This window comes from Cryptomeria japonica, chromosome 4 (genome assembly GCF_030272615.1).
Source record: "Cryptomeria japonica chromosome 4, Sugi_1.0, whole genome shotgun sequence".
NCBI lineage: Eukaryota > Viridiplantae > Streptophyta > Pinopsida > Cupressales > Cupressaceae > Cryptomeria > Cryptomeria japonica.
Window position 1 is genome coordinate 400,702,632 of NC_081408.1, and position 15,808 is coordinate 400,718,439.

The following is a 15,808-nucleotide window of genomic DNA, read 5'->3' on the forward strand; positions in this document are numbered from 1 at the left end:
CAATAAAATAATAAAATATTATTATAATGTCACTTTATTAAACAAAGTTTTCCAACATTCAAGTCGGCCTTATCTTCTAGAAAGTTCGTGGAGGTCTTTATAAGGAGGCTTGCTGGGAGTTGTGAAGCATGCTTATGGATTGGATAAACAGTTTATGATTTCTGGAGATGAAAACCTTCAGGAGTTGGAGAGAAGGGCTGGATGAAACCCTAGTTCTTCCAAAGGGGTGGATTCGTGATGGTGTCTACATTTGAGCCAAATTTGTGAAGTCTCCTTTGGAGACAAGTTTGCAGATAAGTTCTATCATCAGATTCCTATAAGATAGTATTTGTGCGGCTGGTTTATATTCTGAATTGGGATAACGGGAATATTATATTCTAAGTGTTGTAGTTCATACTCAGTGACCTTTGGGGGTTTATGATTTTGCCGAAATAATAAAGGGAGTCGATAATATTCTTTGTGGTGAATTCTACATATATATTTCATTTTGAGGATGGATACTATGAAATCGTGGTTGGGGTCTATTGTTTACAATCTGCGGAATAATTGAATCGAATAATGTTGTGTGACGGTGGGCTGATTAACCCGACTCCTCATTTGGCTTTCTTTTAATATCCGTGTGAGAATATAGGAGCAAGTATTATATCATCGATATTCTGGAGTTATTGATGAACGGAGGCACTTATATTGGTTAATCAATCTTATATTTATTGGGCTAACCTGTGCAAAGCCTGGCACGGAAGTATTTGCATGTAAACAGAGAACAGTTGCAACGGTGTGTAGGAGTTCCAGACATAGCAAGAGCAGACAGCGATACAGATCATTGTCTCTACCGTAAGTGGCACTGAGAAGTACTGGAGCTTGTAATAAATTGGTAACCCAAGACTTGATATATTTTGGAGCTTAGATGAATGCGTAGGAACTTCCAATGCTAGCATTCAGCCTTCTATATCTTGTATCGACCTCTTGCCTGTCCTACCCATCAAATAAAGGGTCAGAGATTTTTTGTAATAGCTATGTATCTGTCAAATAGTCTTATTAAGCTAAGCATCAATATTTTGGTTCTGTTATTATTTCTCTACAAGTTCTGAATGACATATATGTAAATCTGAAGCAAACATCTAATATGTTAAAGTGGTTCAGAATGGAATGCATTCATCTGTGACTTTTTGTGGGAGTTTTGCTAGAATTTGTGTTTAGGGATATTACAGTGGTATCGGAGCTGTGCATCCTGCTAGCCTAGGGGTGATAGTCAAAGATGGATAAGATTATTGATGGTTTGGAATATTGTGTTAAGATGATGGAAAAATTTGTGCAAACTAGAGAAACGGGACTCGCCCGGACTCGCCTAAACTCGGCGAGTCCGAGTCCGAGTCATGCTCGCCGAGTCTCTGGGGCTCGGTCTCGGATTTGTCCGAGTTTGGCGAGCAAACTCGCCAGACTCGCCGAGTTGGCGAGTTTGGCTCAAACTCGCCAAACTCAGCGAGTCCCAAGCCTCAAACTCGGCTACTCGCTGGGTTACTAAAATGACAAAAAAAATACATTTTAAAAAGTTTTTTTTAAATGAATGGTATCGTCTTTGTTCACTACAACCTTCGCCTGAGAATGAGAAAAATTAGGGTTACAACATGTTAGCCAATAGAAAAATAACACCCAACACCTTTATTAAATAATAAGTTTTTTTGGCCTCGCGGGGCGCTGCCCCTCGACCCCGCCCTGTATGCCCCTTGACCCCACAAGGGGCGATGCCCCTTGACCCCACCTTGGGGGCGCTGCCCCCAAATCCCCGTCAAAAAATATGGGGGGAAACTGCGTCAATAGAAGTAGGGAAAATTTAAGCTCCGAGTTTGACACTGATTGGATCGACCAGGTATGTATAGAGGTTGAGGCTGTAGCCATGGCAGAGGAGGAGCGGAGAGCACGAGCATAGACAGGAGATTTAGAGGCAGATAGTGACACGGATGTTCCTGATGTTGGTGAGCATGGCATGGTGTCACGGGGAGCGGCTATGGCTGTCGAATAATCCAGGACCTACCTTAGACGCCTTCGCAGGGGGCCGGGGCCAGAGGGTGCAGGCTCCTCTAAGCCATAGGCTTGTACTTGTATTTACCTTTGGTATTTGTATGAAACATTTGATGATGATCATATGATGACATGGATTTTTTATTCCATGAGTTTTGTAATATTGTATACATTTGACAATATTTATATATCTATGTTTGTTATTTCCTTCAGCTACAATTATCTTTAAAAATCTCTAAATTTCTTGAGTTTTTCACTTTCCCGAGTCCAGCCGAGTTTGGAGCCGAGTCTGACGCCGAGTCCCGAGTCCGAGTCTGAGTCGGCCTTGTCGAGTCCGAGCCGAGTCCGAGTCCCGTTTCTTTGGTGCAAACCAATCGGAAATATCAACATAACATAATCAAAATGTTGCAACATCCGAACATGAGATGCTATATGGAAGAGGATTTGCTTCCATGAAATTCACAGTCGACAAATTATCAAGGGGAAAAGCCAGAATCAAAACAAAAAGAAGTTGCTAAGGACATTAATGAGCATGAGTTCAAGAATTTCAAAGAACAGTCAAAGACAGAGCAAAGTATTGATGAAGTCTTGCTGGACCAGACCATGCTTATTAAGCATGAAGATGCCAAGATAGAAATAAATGTTCCAATCCAAGTACCATACACTAATCTGTCAAAAGGAGAGCCATTGCAGCAAGTGATTAATTTTCAGAATTGTTATGTTGAGGATGATGCTTTAGTTGATCCTAATAATAAGATTAGGAGTCACAGTAATGATTGTGTGGGACTGAATATTCCAAAAGCATCTAATTCTAAAGGAGGTAAGAACTCTCATTACTTCTGTTCAACTCATGAAACTAATAGCAGATATGTATGTCAGTTTTGCTATCATGAAAAGCATTTATTCAATATGGAAGGGTGTATATTTTTTGTTATCCAAATCTGCCAGTATATTTCAGTTTGGGATCCAGGAGATCATTTATCATGGATAAGGAGTATTCAAAAGCATGATTTTGGACCCTCAACTCTTGCAACATTAACAGAAGGCTTAGCATATGGTTTCGGTGGAGAAAAGGACATTATCATGACCACTGTTAGAACCAACAAAATTGGTTTCCTTTCAAATTGGAGTGATGCAAATACTGTTTTAATGTATGAACCATTCTGTTTGGGGACTGGCTCCATGCTTGTTAAAACTGACTCCGTGTGGAAGGAGTTGGCAAAGAATGCAATTGAGAGAAAGTACTTTTTAGATCCAAATGTAGACAGCAAAATGGTGGAAGTAATAAGAAATGTGGTGGACCAGCTTAATGATCTATCAAATAAGGATTCCATCTTGCTCAACAACACAGTTTGGAAGATTACATACATTAATGAGTTTAAAAAACTATTTACCAGGCTGAAAAATTTATATGTACAGAAGCACACAATCAACACATTATGGAGATTGGTTAATGATAGGCAATGGGCTAGGAAACATGCTGGTCCTGCTGAGCAAAGCCTTATAAATGAACATGCGATCTTGGAATTACACTTAGCAGAAATTGGACAAGGAATGCAGGTATCTCAAGTATTGAAAATATGGAATGTTCTTACCCTTAAAGAACTTCATGGCCTTGGACAAGGCTTAGAAAATGTTATCGCAACATATACTCTAGGGAATGTTGAGCAGTGCAAGGTAAAGTGTTTGGGCAGCAATGGAAGAAGAGTGCCACCAATGCAATGGAAGGATGATCCTGAGTTTTGGTATAAATGTATACAAAAATCTGAAATGCTTGAGACTCCACTTTTGGAAGCTTATGAACAGAAAACCATTTCATTGGAGCTAGCCAGAGTCAAAGAAAATTTATTGTTAATGGAGTTCTATTCTTTGATTTGGGGCATTACAGATCAATTGCTAACAGCGACAGAAGGGTCAGACATTGTTTTCCAGTTAAGGTAAATAAGGAAATTGATGCAAGGATGGTGGAAATCAAGCAAGTAATGGAGGATCTTTATGGAGAAGAGGATTTAGTTTGCAACCATTTTCAGTTGGATAATTCTTTTGGACCAGCGTTTGTTGGGGAAAAACCTCTTAGTGAAGAAGTTGCAATGAAGGCTCAAACTATGATTAAAGGAGAAAAGATTGTTTGTACTCCTTGTGGGCCAACAACAGATGATAGTGGTGCAGTTGGGAAAAAAATTATTCTTGACTCAGAATGGAATTCACCTCCTTGTGTTTTGACATCTCATCTTGGAGAGGATGATTTCTTGTTTGGACATGATGCTGCCCTAAATTCAGAAAATCCTGATTTACAATTGTTGACAACATTATTCAATTGGAACAGTTGACAACGTTGAGGTTTATGATTTTTGGTGTGGTACACACTCTGGGACAACAAAAATCAATGGCACACCTATGAACATGACAGCCAAGAGGATGGAGGCTCAGATCAAGCTTGAAGCATGTGATTTTCACTTAGAGATATCTCTTGGAGTGGCGCTTGATGAAGAACCTTCAACAAAGAAGGAAGGATTATTAGAGGCCCTAGAGGACACTAGAAAAAGGTATGACTGCCATTCTGATTTTTCGCTTGGCAACAATAGTCCCTCACCTTGGCATAATCATGAGATAGCAGCCACTTCACATGAGGATGACGATATTAAGGAGTCTCCCAATGCGGGCACTCCAATTTTGTGTGAGGAATGTATTAAAGATTCAAGCCACGAAGGTTCTGACTTTGCACATCATACCTTGGAGGATGTTAAGAAGTCACAAAGTATGTGTGATCAATGGCTACAAAGAGATAGGAAGGCCAAGTTGTTGACTGCCCAAGATTGACAGCACTTACAAGAGGATCATTCAGATTTGTGTGGACATGGGAAGTGGTATGGTTCAGAAAATTTAATTTTAATGCATCATGAAGTTAATGAGTTTCTTCTTTTAGAGAATCCATTGAAAGCTCAAATCACAGAGGAAGATGGAATGGTTGAGCACACACTTGGGTAGATTAGCCACTAGTGTTATATCTACTTGTGTAGAGGGAGGCTTAAGTGTCTTGATTGGATCTTTGATCATTTGTGGAGAGTCTGAAGAGTTCTCTCCTAGAGGCTTCCATGATAGAGCTTGCTTTGTTTGGACTTTCTTATAAAGGAGTGAACATGGATGGGAGCATTAGTGATTCAACTTTGCTTAATCATTTAGACACTCTTGGAGAAGCTGTTGCTAATCTTCTACCTCACGATACATTATTGGAGTGTGAAGTTGCTCAATTTTCAGAATACGAAGTACGCATAATCAATGTTCTTCTTATTGTGTGGCGTTTACTTGGAGCGGATAAGCCTCAGCTGAGCTTTGATACATGGTAAGATGGCACCGCAAAGATTTCAGGGATAGCATCTAATTGGAAGAGTTGGAAAGGATTGTATCATCTTTTTCATATTGGAGTTGGCTTATTGATAAACTCCTATCTTCTATTGTCATTGGAGGTACTTATTACTTCACTTGGTGTGAAATTCTTAGGCGAATAGATGCTGTCCTCATTTACAACAACATATGGTACATTATCACGGCTGATTATGCACTTAGGATGATCATTGTTCTCATCCTCTGGAACTCATACAAACTTGGATGGACATTGGGTGTTGGTGACATGATAAGAGGCTTCTACCCGTCCACTTTTTGTTGGCATGAGAGTGTGATGATTTGGGATCCCTTAATCAGCTTGGTAATCGGAATGCTTCAAGATAACAGAGTTACAAATTCCAGTACTACTGGTTGCGTCAGAATAGAGCAGCAGAGTGATGTAATATTTTTCATATGGCTAGTTTGGGATCCTGGTGGTGCATTAGAGAATTGCTTGAGGACAAGCAATGTTTGGGCCGGGAGGACTGTAATGTCCCCAATTTTTAAGGTGACATTTAATTAAATTGATTTTTATTAAGTTATCAAAATATCAAAATATAAATGAAATATTCATATGACGACTTAATATTAATTAATTTAATTAGATAACAATAAAATAATAAAATATTATTATAATGTCACTTTATTAAATAAAGTTTTCCAATGTTCAACTCGGCCTTATCTTCTAGAAAGTTCCTGGAGGTCTTTATAAGGAGGCTTTCTGGGAGTTGTGAAGCATGCTTATGGATTGGACAAACGGTTTATGATTTCTGGAGACAAAAACCGTCAGGAGTTGGAGAGAAGGGCTGGACGAAACCCTAGTTCTTCCAAAGGGGTGGATTTGTGACGGAGTCTACATTTGAGCCAAATTTGTGAAGTCTCCTTTGTAGACAAATTTGCAGATAAGTTCTATCATCAGATTCATATAAGATAGTATTTGTTCGGTTGGTTTATATTCTGAATTGGGATAACAGGAATATTATATTCTAAGTGTTGTAGTTCATATTCAGTGACCTTTGGGGGTTTATTATTTTGCCGAAATATTAAAGGGAGTCGATAATATTCTTTATGGTGAATTCTACATATATATTTCATATTGAGGATGGATACTATGAAATCGTGTTTGGGGTCTAATGTTGACAATCTGCGGAATAATTGAATCGAATAATGTTGTGTGATGGTGGGCTGATTAACCTGACTCCTCATTTGGCTTTCTTTTAATATCCGTGTGAGAATATAGGAGCAGGTATTATATCATCGATATTCTGGAGTTATTGATGAACGGAAGCACTTATATTGGTTAATCAATCTTATATTTATTGGGCTAACCTGTGCAAAGCCTGGCACGGAAGTATTTGCATGTAAACGGGGAACAGTTGCAACGGTGTGTAGGAGTTCCAGACATAGCAAGAGCAGACAGCGATACAGATCATTGTCTCTACCATAAGTGGCACTGAGGAGTACTGGAGCCTGTAATAAATTGGGAACCCAAGACTTGATATCTTTTGGAGCTTAGATGAATGTGTAGTGACTTCCAATGCTAGCATTCAGCCTTCTATATCTTGTACCGACCTCTTGCCTGTCCTACCCATCAAATAAAGGGTTAGAGATTTTTTTGTAATAGCTATGTATCTATCAAATACTCTTATTCAGCTAAGCATCAATATTTTGGTTCTGTTATTATTTCTCTACAAGTTCGGAATGACATATATGTAAATCTGAAGCAAACATCTAATATGTTAAAGTGGTTCAGAATGGAATGCATTCATCTGTGACTTTTTGTGGGAGTTTTGCTAGAATTCGTGTTTAGGGATATTACATATTATTAATTTTTACATAATCTATATCATTACTATGAATCTGAATCATGATATATTTATCGCTGTTATACTACAGTTGTTGCTGTCACTGCTGTCATGATTAAATTGATTGTTGTTATAGTGCTGTCATGATATATTTATTGCGCTGTTATGATGCTGTCATGATATATTTATTGCGCTGTTATAATGCTGTCATGTTATATTTAACAGTCTTTTTTAAATGTTATGAACCGTTTTTTTCAAAACATTATTTAAAAATTGCTTTTCAACAGGGAATGCTTGGCCGTCCCCGGGATGGTCAAGGGACGTCTGAGACATCCTTGGCTGTCTTGGGGAAGGTCAGGCGCTCCCAATATTGGGGATCCATTTCTGCATTTTCTCAGTTGGCAGGGTTGGCTAGGGGATGCCCCCTCAAGTCCCTCCATCCTCGAAATGACTCAGGCGACGGGGACAATGGTTTGAGGGGTGGGGCTTTGTCCCCGTGTACCAGAGGATGGAATAGAAAGTATAAGTTGTGCAATCCTATGATTCAGTGCTGATTAAGCCTAAAGGTAATGCAACAAGGTAGTATTCACTATTCATTGAAGGGCAGATAAAATTCAAACAAATCATAGGGTATGATACTTTAGGGGGGACATGGTGTTAATGTTGAGAACACAGAGCAGTTGGGCTTCAAGATGCTTTGAGAACTCTATAAAGAATAGGTGGCTGAGTGAGATGTGAAAGCAGAACCTGTGAGGGAAGCAACATCCAAATGACCATTTGACAAGAAGGCTTCTGATATGAAAAATTCTGAAAATGGTGAGGTGATACAGGGAAGACAATGAAAAGGAAGAGGGGTGGCAGCTATCTTACAGTTGTTTTGTAGCTAATCTTAACTAGAGAATGCTTTTAATCAATTAATACATTATTGCAGTTTTATGTAAAAAGGATAGTAAAGTATGGAAAGAGACTTTTGTCTGGATGTATTTTAACACATATGAAAAGTACAAATATTTTACATGGATAAATCCTTTGGGATATAAAACACTGGAAAAATTGTGGAACCTTATTTATTCACTCTGGAATAGTCTATGATAGGAGTTGCAGAAGTATCAGTTCCTTTTGGAACAATTATTTTGTGATTCCTCATTTGTGGAAAATGCAATTGGTTTCCCTTTTTACGATTCCTCTCCTTTGAAAATGGTCTTTGAGGATGTGTAGTGAAATTTTTATCACTTTGAAATGAATGCTTGATTTTGTGAGTTCCAGGTTCTTTCTACCTTTGGCTTTTTCCGAACAGAAAAGTATCTAATTTTGAATAAATGCTTGCTAAAGATAAAAGCTGAATATTTTACTATTATGCTATTGTAATGTTTAACTTTATGATTGCTTATGTAAGCTTTGAAGAGGTAGTACCTCTGATTAAAATATGGGGCAGAAAATAAAAGAAAGCTAAAGCCCCATATATTTATTAAATTATAAGGGAGGCATGGGCTTCGCAAAACTAAAATAGAATAAAGTTAAAAATGATGAGGTATTCGCATGAGAAATTGAAAAGCTGTAAAGAATACTATTCATTAAGAAAGGAAATGAAACATTTCTTTGTGGATAAAAAGGCAAAGTCAATAAATAAAATCTTTAGACTGTTGTGGGGCCTGTATGCCTTTTATTCCAGAAACTAGAGTTTTGTGAGCTTTTATGGGACTTTGATAAGGAAGATGACCATGATAGGTTTTGAAAACTCTTTCAGCCACCCAGATTTGTTTGAACTGTGTATAGTAAATAAATAAGCAAATCATCTGAGCTTTGCAAGAGGTTGCTGCCATTGTAATATTTCTTGCTTAGGTAGCTGTTTTATCTTTGTATTCTACATGTTTTTGACCTTTAGAGAGCTGTGTTACCGTGTATTTTCAGAATCTTCCAAAAAAAGATTATGTAGTTTTTTCATTCCACCCTCAATTTTGAGTTTTATATGGATGGTTACCCTTATCAGAGCATTAAATTTCCTGCCTCTGGCATTGGTTATTTACTATGTCTATTTTGTTCTTGAATGTTTAGATTTATAGCTAGTTTGTGCATATCTTGTTCATTTTGAAGTAACCACAGACTCTTTTGACACAGTCCTTTTATTTTTGTGTTTGCTATTTTTACTGCCTCATCCTTTTCACTTAAGCATTGTAGATAGTGTTAGAACAAGGGAGCTTGCCCAAATATGGAGGTTTTCTTTGAGATTGAAACACTTGAGCTTTCCATTTGTACACCTTGATTGCGGGTGCACTTTGAATCAAACAATAGGAAGTATCACAATTTGTAGGGATGCTGGGTGGGATAAGTCTGCAATTTTTTTTAAGAAATTGCATGGGTTCCTCATTGATAAGAACTTTATATTATGATCTGGTGATTCTTGGGAATCGGCTCATCAAAGAGCTATAGATGCATTTTCACCTTGTGACTCTAAATTTGTAAATATCACTTGGTAAATAGAAACCAATTGCCTATGAGACAAATCCTAACTAGATATGCTATAAAACGAAATGAAGGCTCCTCTAGATATAAACAAAGAGAGGGAGGTCAAATGTTGTTTTGGGAATCCAATCCTTTAACCGGTAGCTCATTCTTTGCTTCTGTAGTTGGCTCTTCTCCATTCCCTGTCTTGACTAATCCTATAAAAAGAATGGCTGCTAGAAGACAATAACCCTTTGATGCATGGGATTGTTGGAGTCCATTAAATTTATTGCAATGGAATGATATCTCTGCTTTCCCCTTGAAGCTGTTTACCTACAGTAGTGGAGATGGTTCCACAACCCCTCTAGACCACAAACAGGATATAGCAAATATCTGTGCATTGCATCATGTTACAGCCTCTGATATGATCCTCAGATTTCCTGCAGCTTCTTTCAAGGGTGAAGACCCTTGATTGGTTCAGACGTTTGGCACCAACATAAATTTCTACTTGGGATGGGTTGGGGGTTTGTTATATAACCAATTTTAAGAGATTTGAGATGTTTCATCTCTATTAGAGCAGCTCATGACTAACAAGAGGCTTCCATGGCTACGTAGAAGATTCCAACAGCATATTTAAAGGGACTTGGGAAATAATACTGATGGAGGTCTTTCCTTTGCCTGGTATGTCTTTCTTATGTTATTTAAAATCTTTAAATTTTAATATAGCTGCAATGAGTCAATCAGTGGGAGGAAGGAATACCCTGAAAGCTTTATGTTTTAGCTGAAGATTGCCTTACACTGTGGGAAACTTGCTCCCAAGTTTACAATACCTCTATTTCCTTAGATATATAACAGTGACCACATTCGAATTTCTCCATATTCCCAGCTGCTAGCAATGATTCCACCCCCTAAAACTCTTACTTCCTGGATTTACATGCCAAGTTCCTAACAATATAAACTGAAATGAAGAGCCTATTAAGGACAATATCAAATGAATGGATGTCTTTTAAAAAGCAGTGTGCCCAAAATGTTGAAGGCCCCATTATGCTAATAATCTGGCTGTCATCCCAATAAATTGCAGCATGCTCTGCAACTCCATCAGATAGAAGCTAGGAGAATTGCTTCCAATAATTTTAATAACGTTCCCCTCAAGTTCAAGCATGCTCCAAGGATGAATGGCATTAGCAAATGATGACAAGGCACACCTCTCTTGCTGGTTTTGTTCCTCACAGGAAAGATGAGTTGACATTTTTCTTTTCTGTCAGTTTGAAACAAGAGTTTATTGAAGTGCATGCTTCTGCGGGTTAAAAGATTACAACAGCAGACCATGCTGGTGCCAGGTATTTCTTGCAATAGTCTTGGTTTTAATAAGTTTCACAGCTTTTATGAAGCATTTTATAAAGATAATAGCAGGAGAGAAATGTCTTTTAATGATAAAGAGAAAGATTAAAACTGTTGTAAGAGATATTTCTAAATTGCTTTGGGTCTAATAATGAACAGAGTATGCCTCTTGAAGAGAAGGAGGCCCTTTTGTTGAAGAGAAATTTATTGAAGTGTTGTTATTGCTGGAATATGTCTTGAGGCAATTTAAGTTATAATCCAGATTCCCCCCAAAACCCCCCATGAATATTGGGATGATTATGAGAAATGCTCTCTACATGAAATATTGCTCACTACTCAAGACACTCCCAAGAAGGCCAGAGAGTTGATCATAGCAGAGTTCATTGAAGCTGATGCCATGGATGGATTTTTAAATACTATACATTCATTTCTATTTTTCATACATATAAATAGGTTCCTCTCGTTTTGAGGAGCTACTTCAGCAGTTATGCTAAAGGAGATTTGAAATCCTGATATTGTTAATTGATGAAGCACAATATTTTTCTTGGAAGAGGACAAAATTTTATTGGATGACCTTGAAGAAGGTAAGCTTGTTACATGAAGAATTCAATAATGATCAATCTTGGATCAATTCTAAGGATAATGGGCAAAGTCCACAGGAGAAGCCTTTGAGATTTACATACTTTTGGGAACTGCTGTGCATTTCAAGCCAATTTTGTAGTTCAGAATTAGTTGCTGAGAGTCAATGAAGAAATTGTATTCTATGATGAGGAATCGCCAATCATAATTTTCTGGAAGTATGACAGAGCTCTAGCTTTTAATTTTCAAGCTTAAAAGCCTGCATTAGAGAAATTAGTATTAAACAATGATGACAAGTGGATAAAAAATACACAACAATTTTATTTTAGAGAGCTGAGGAAGGCTAAGAATTACAAATTTTCGCTGTTATATTTCATGTTTTGCATCCAGCTTTTTGCTGGTATGTTCGAAATAGTGTTATGGCACTGAATAAGGAGGATGGGCAGCTATATTCTGATCTTTGTGGACTGATTTGTTGTACTAGTTGGTTGCAAGAGCTTATTTTAAAGAATTGTAGGCTGCAGATGCAAAAATTGGGGGGCTCTGTCCTTTGTTTTTACTTATCTTCAATGATGTTTCTTAGTGTCTGCTATTCTTTGATCTAATAAGATCCAACGGTGGGGAGTTTGTTGAAAATATAATGGTGGATCTTTATTCTTTTTAATGTTTTGGACCTTGGTTGGGTCGGTGCTATATATTTTTACTTTAGCTGTGAGGAGGATCTTATTTCTTTTTTAAAAAGGCTTTGCCTTGTTGAATTTTTGCTGTTAGATTTTTTTCATAGTGTTTTAAAGAGTGGAGGTGCTTGAGGAAATGTGAATCTCGTGCATCTTTTGTTGGAGTTCTTATTTGCCATAGATCACAAAAACTTGCTTTCTAGCAAAAAATTGCAAGTTTTCTCCATCACCAGCACTAGCAGCATCAATAGCAGAGGAAGCAGTTTCATTTCCTCTACCAGCAGCAGGACCAGAAGTAGCTGGTTAATAACCAGTTTCAGTAACATCAGAGCAAGTAGCTTTGGTTGATCTTGTAGGCCTTCTAGAATGATTCGAGAGAATGTAGATTAGAACATTGCTTGTTGCATTTATGGCAATAGGTTTCTTTTCGATCTTGTTAGATCATATTTGCAGGAAATGGTGGTGGCAATTGCTTATGCACTTGTTGATTACACTAGTCTTGGATATCAAAAGGTTCACACCACCTTATTGGGTAGGAAAAATCTTTCATAGACATCATTAAGGGCAATTGAGGATAAATGGTTTGAAAAAAAGAGTCCATTTTTGATAGGTGGAAGGATTGTAAAAATAGACCACTATTAATGTCATTACGGTGTGCCCTAAAGGGATGGTGTTTTTGAAGACAATTGATTGTGAAGGGCAAGTGAAGGATGCAAATTTTATGGAATTATTTTCATGGAATTCACTGAGATGGTGGGCCTTAAACCCTAAAATGTTCAAGTCAAAATGGACAATACTAAATTTTTTAGGGAAGTTGGTTTAATGGTGGAGCGTAAATATGGACATTTTTTCAACACTGTGTCATCGACTTCCTCAACTTAGTGATGTAAATGATTCCAATGCTTGTCACTCTCTCGAGTCTCCAGTTGGTATGGATCCATGGGCTCCAGTTAGAACCCTGGGCAAACCCAGTCCCTACCTGGACTGGTTACAGGCTGGTTCTGAGCGAACCTGGAGGCATAGGCACCAACTCAATCCCCAAAACTGTTAAAGTATTCAGAAGTGCCCTGGGTGGATCCACAGACCTACAGGTCTTGAATGGAACCCTCAGGGAGTCCAGCTAGTATCCTGTCTGAGTATAAGCTGAATTCTGAGCAAACCTTGTAGAAACAGGCACCATCTCAACCCCAGAATTTTTCAAGCACAACGTGGGTGCTGAATTGGCCAAGACGCAGTCTCCATAGACTTTTGCACAGAATGCCATCTCTCCAAAAATACATTATACTAACACCTAAGATCCCACTTATAGTTGTTCCACTTTAACTTACGGAGGATAATTAGACTACAAAAATAATTTACTTACAGAAAAGTATAACTGTCTGAGAAAACATAAAATATGTCAACTAATGAAAATAAAAACGACTATTTATATCTAATGTTGAATTGGCCAAGACAGCCTCCGTTGACTTTTTGCACCGAGTCCCTTTATCCAGAATTACAACACCATACTAGCACCTTAGATCCTTGTTATAGTTAATGTCCACCTGAATTCCTTTATATTCTGCATGTAGGATAATTAGATTTACTAAAACTGTCAACCAATAGAAGAGTACAACCGTCTTGAGATAACACAACATCTGTCATCTGTTGAAAATCAAAATATAAAAAAGTATCAATATATCTGGCGATACATGAATGTAGCCATAACTACTACTGAAGTGGATTATAATTTATCATCAAGTATTTGTGACATTCTATTTCCTCTAATTTCTGTTCCATTCCCTTTCTTATGCTGTATCCATAAATGACAAATCCTACTGACAGTTTCCAAGTACTAGATTTCTTCTCTGGGGCTGCCAAAATTTCCTTCCAGACCAGGAACACGTTAACCATCTAGTGTAGGTGAAGAATCTTAAGTCTTAAACATTTTCGCTTGTCATTACCTATGTGGCATTTCAAGAGAGTATGCAACCTGGACTCTGCTTGTAAGGTTATAATCGGAATGAGATCTGATTTCCAATTTTAAATTTTTACTGTTTGTAGTTCTGATTCTATTTTGGGCCAATTTCTGATTCTCCCAAGCTGCTTCATCATCTGCTGGTATTCTGATAGGAAGTCTTTAACTGCTAAAACTTGAGTGTCTCCAAGAATCAAATTGACCTTAAATGTCGACATTTCTGTTGATATATCATATTAATTCTTTTCCAAATGAGAACAATATGGCCATGAAGCTTATTGATCTGCATTATATTCCTTTAAATTCTGCATGAAACATTTGTTTACTATTCCAATCTTCCCAGCTGTTTGAGAGTGGTAATTTGTACTTGGGGTCAAGAAGGTACCAGCACAGTTCAAATAGTTCATTCTAGAAGCTGCATTGGATTTTCATCAGTAGTAATTTTGTTTGGAAGTCCATTTAACCTGCATGACTTGCGAAGTTACCTTGGTGAGCTCATGCCTTATCAGGAAAATCCACGGCAAACTAGGTATGCAAAGGAATGTGGCCTCACCTCCTAGCTGCGCACTCCTGGCCCCACACCTATCCCTAGGACACAGGGATGGCAAGGGAAATCTCTTGGCCATCTTCTGTGACTAGGGTCGATGATTCTTAACTTGTTCTGTAGCAGACTGTTGTCGAATGTTTTTTGGGACCAGTTTCCCTCATTTTATGGACTTAATATCACTTTCTGCAAAGCTTTATCATCAAAAGTTGTTTTGTGTGAAATTCAATGCCGAGTAAAGCATTCTCACAGCGAATGAGATGGGGAAAGTTTTGGCTTAAAGATATAGTACTTGTCTATATAGCATTGTATTGTTGTTGTATCTATTTATTTTTTGTGTTATGACTCACATTGTGTTTTGCGAAGGAGAAAATAATCTTCTATTGTATTCTTTATATATTCATTAAATGAGAACTTACTCCATGTAGGTTAATAATATAACGGAAGCTAAAAGCAATCGCTCTATTTCTGAGTTTAAACGTTGCACTGATTTCTTTTTATATGCTTGCAGATGTTGTTTGGTCAGCCATTGGATTTATAGTGTATACTCTGGTACTTGTGTCATGGGCCCTTACATTTTCTGTAGGTGGTGAACACCTCTTTGGTTCTGTTTGGAAACATCTTGCTGTTTATGATATAGCTGATACCTACGATCTTATTGGATCATGAATAAATTTGTTCTCAGTGACATTAGTATTTTGGTATGGTTCATCTCTCTAGTTCCATTTATAATTGATACGAATAAAATGACATTTTATTCAAATTCAAGTTTTGAGGTGGTGTTCTTGTTGGCATTTAATAGTTTCTGTGGATAAAATGTTTTTTTATTCAACTTCAGGTTTTGAGTGCATTACAAGAAATTACAAGTCAAAAAGGACCTTATTTCCTTTTACAGCTGATTGAAAAGGATTTAGTAAGTGGTAACATGGATTACAAAAATAATACCTGTCAGAACTCTAACCTATTTTGCAGGGTCTACAACTTTTCCAGATCATTGAGGAATTTAATATGTTATGATCTATTAAACTCAAAAAAACATTACTGATTCAGTGATTCA

The 15,808-nt window shown here is 37.5% G+C and overlaps 2 protein-coding genes across 3 annotated transcripts in view; both read left to right on the plus strand.

Moving 5' to 3' along the window:
• The window catches only part of LOC131074680 (probable gamma-secretase subunit PEN-2), a 42,060-nt gene extending 26,537 nt beyond the window's left edge, over positions 1 to 15,523 (plus strand). For both annotated transcript variants that reach the window (XM_058011355.2, XM_058011354.2), the window contains one exon: positions 15,263 to 15,523. In XM_058011355.2, coding sequence (XP_057867338.1) covers positions 15,263 to 15,420 — 158 coding nt within the window. In that variant the 3' untranslated portion in view covers positions 15,421 to 15,523. The remainder of the gene's footprint in view (positions 1 to 15,262) is intronic.
• Positions 27 to 15,256, plus strand: LOC131074679 (uncharacterized). Its single transcript, XM_058011353.2, has 2 exons — positions 27 to 10,993; positions 11,154 to 15,256. Exon 1 carries the CDS (start codon positions 2,626 to 2,628, stop codon positions 3,961 to 3,963), a length of 1,338 nt encoding a protein of 445 aa, XP_057867336.2. The 5' UTR covers positions 27 to 2,625; the 3' UTR covers positions 3,964 to 10,993; positions 11,154 to 15,256.
• Positions 15,524 to 15,808: the final 285 nt, after the last annotated feature.

Bases quoted from the DNA above. Each gene is read 5' to 3' on its own strand.
- LOC131074679 (XM_058011353.2), top strand. From the start codon at position 2,626: ATGCTTATTAAGCATGAAGATGCCAAGATAGAAATAAATGTTCCAATC.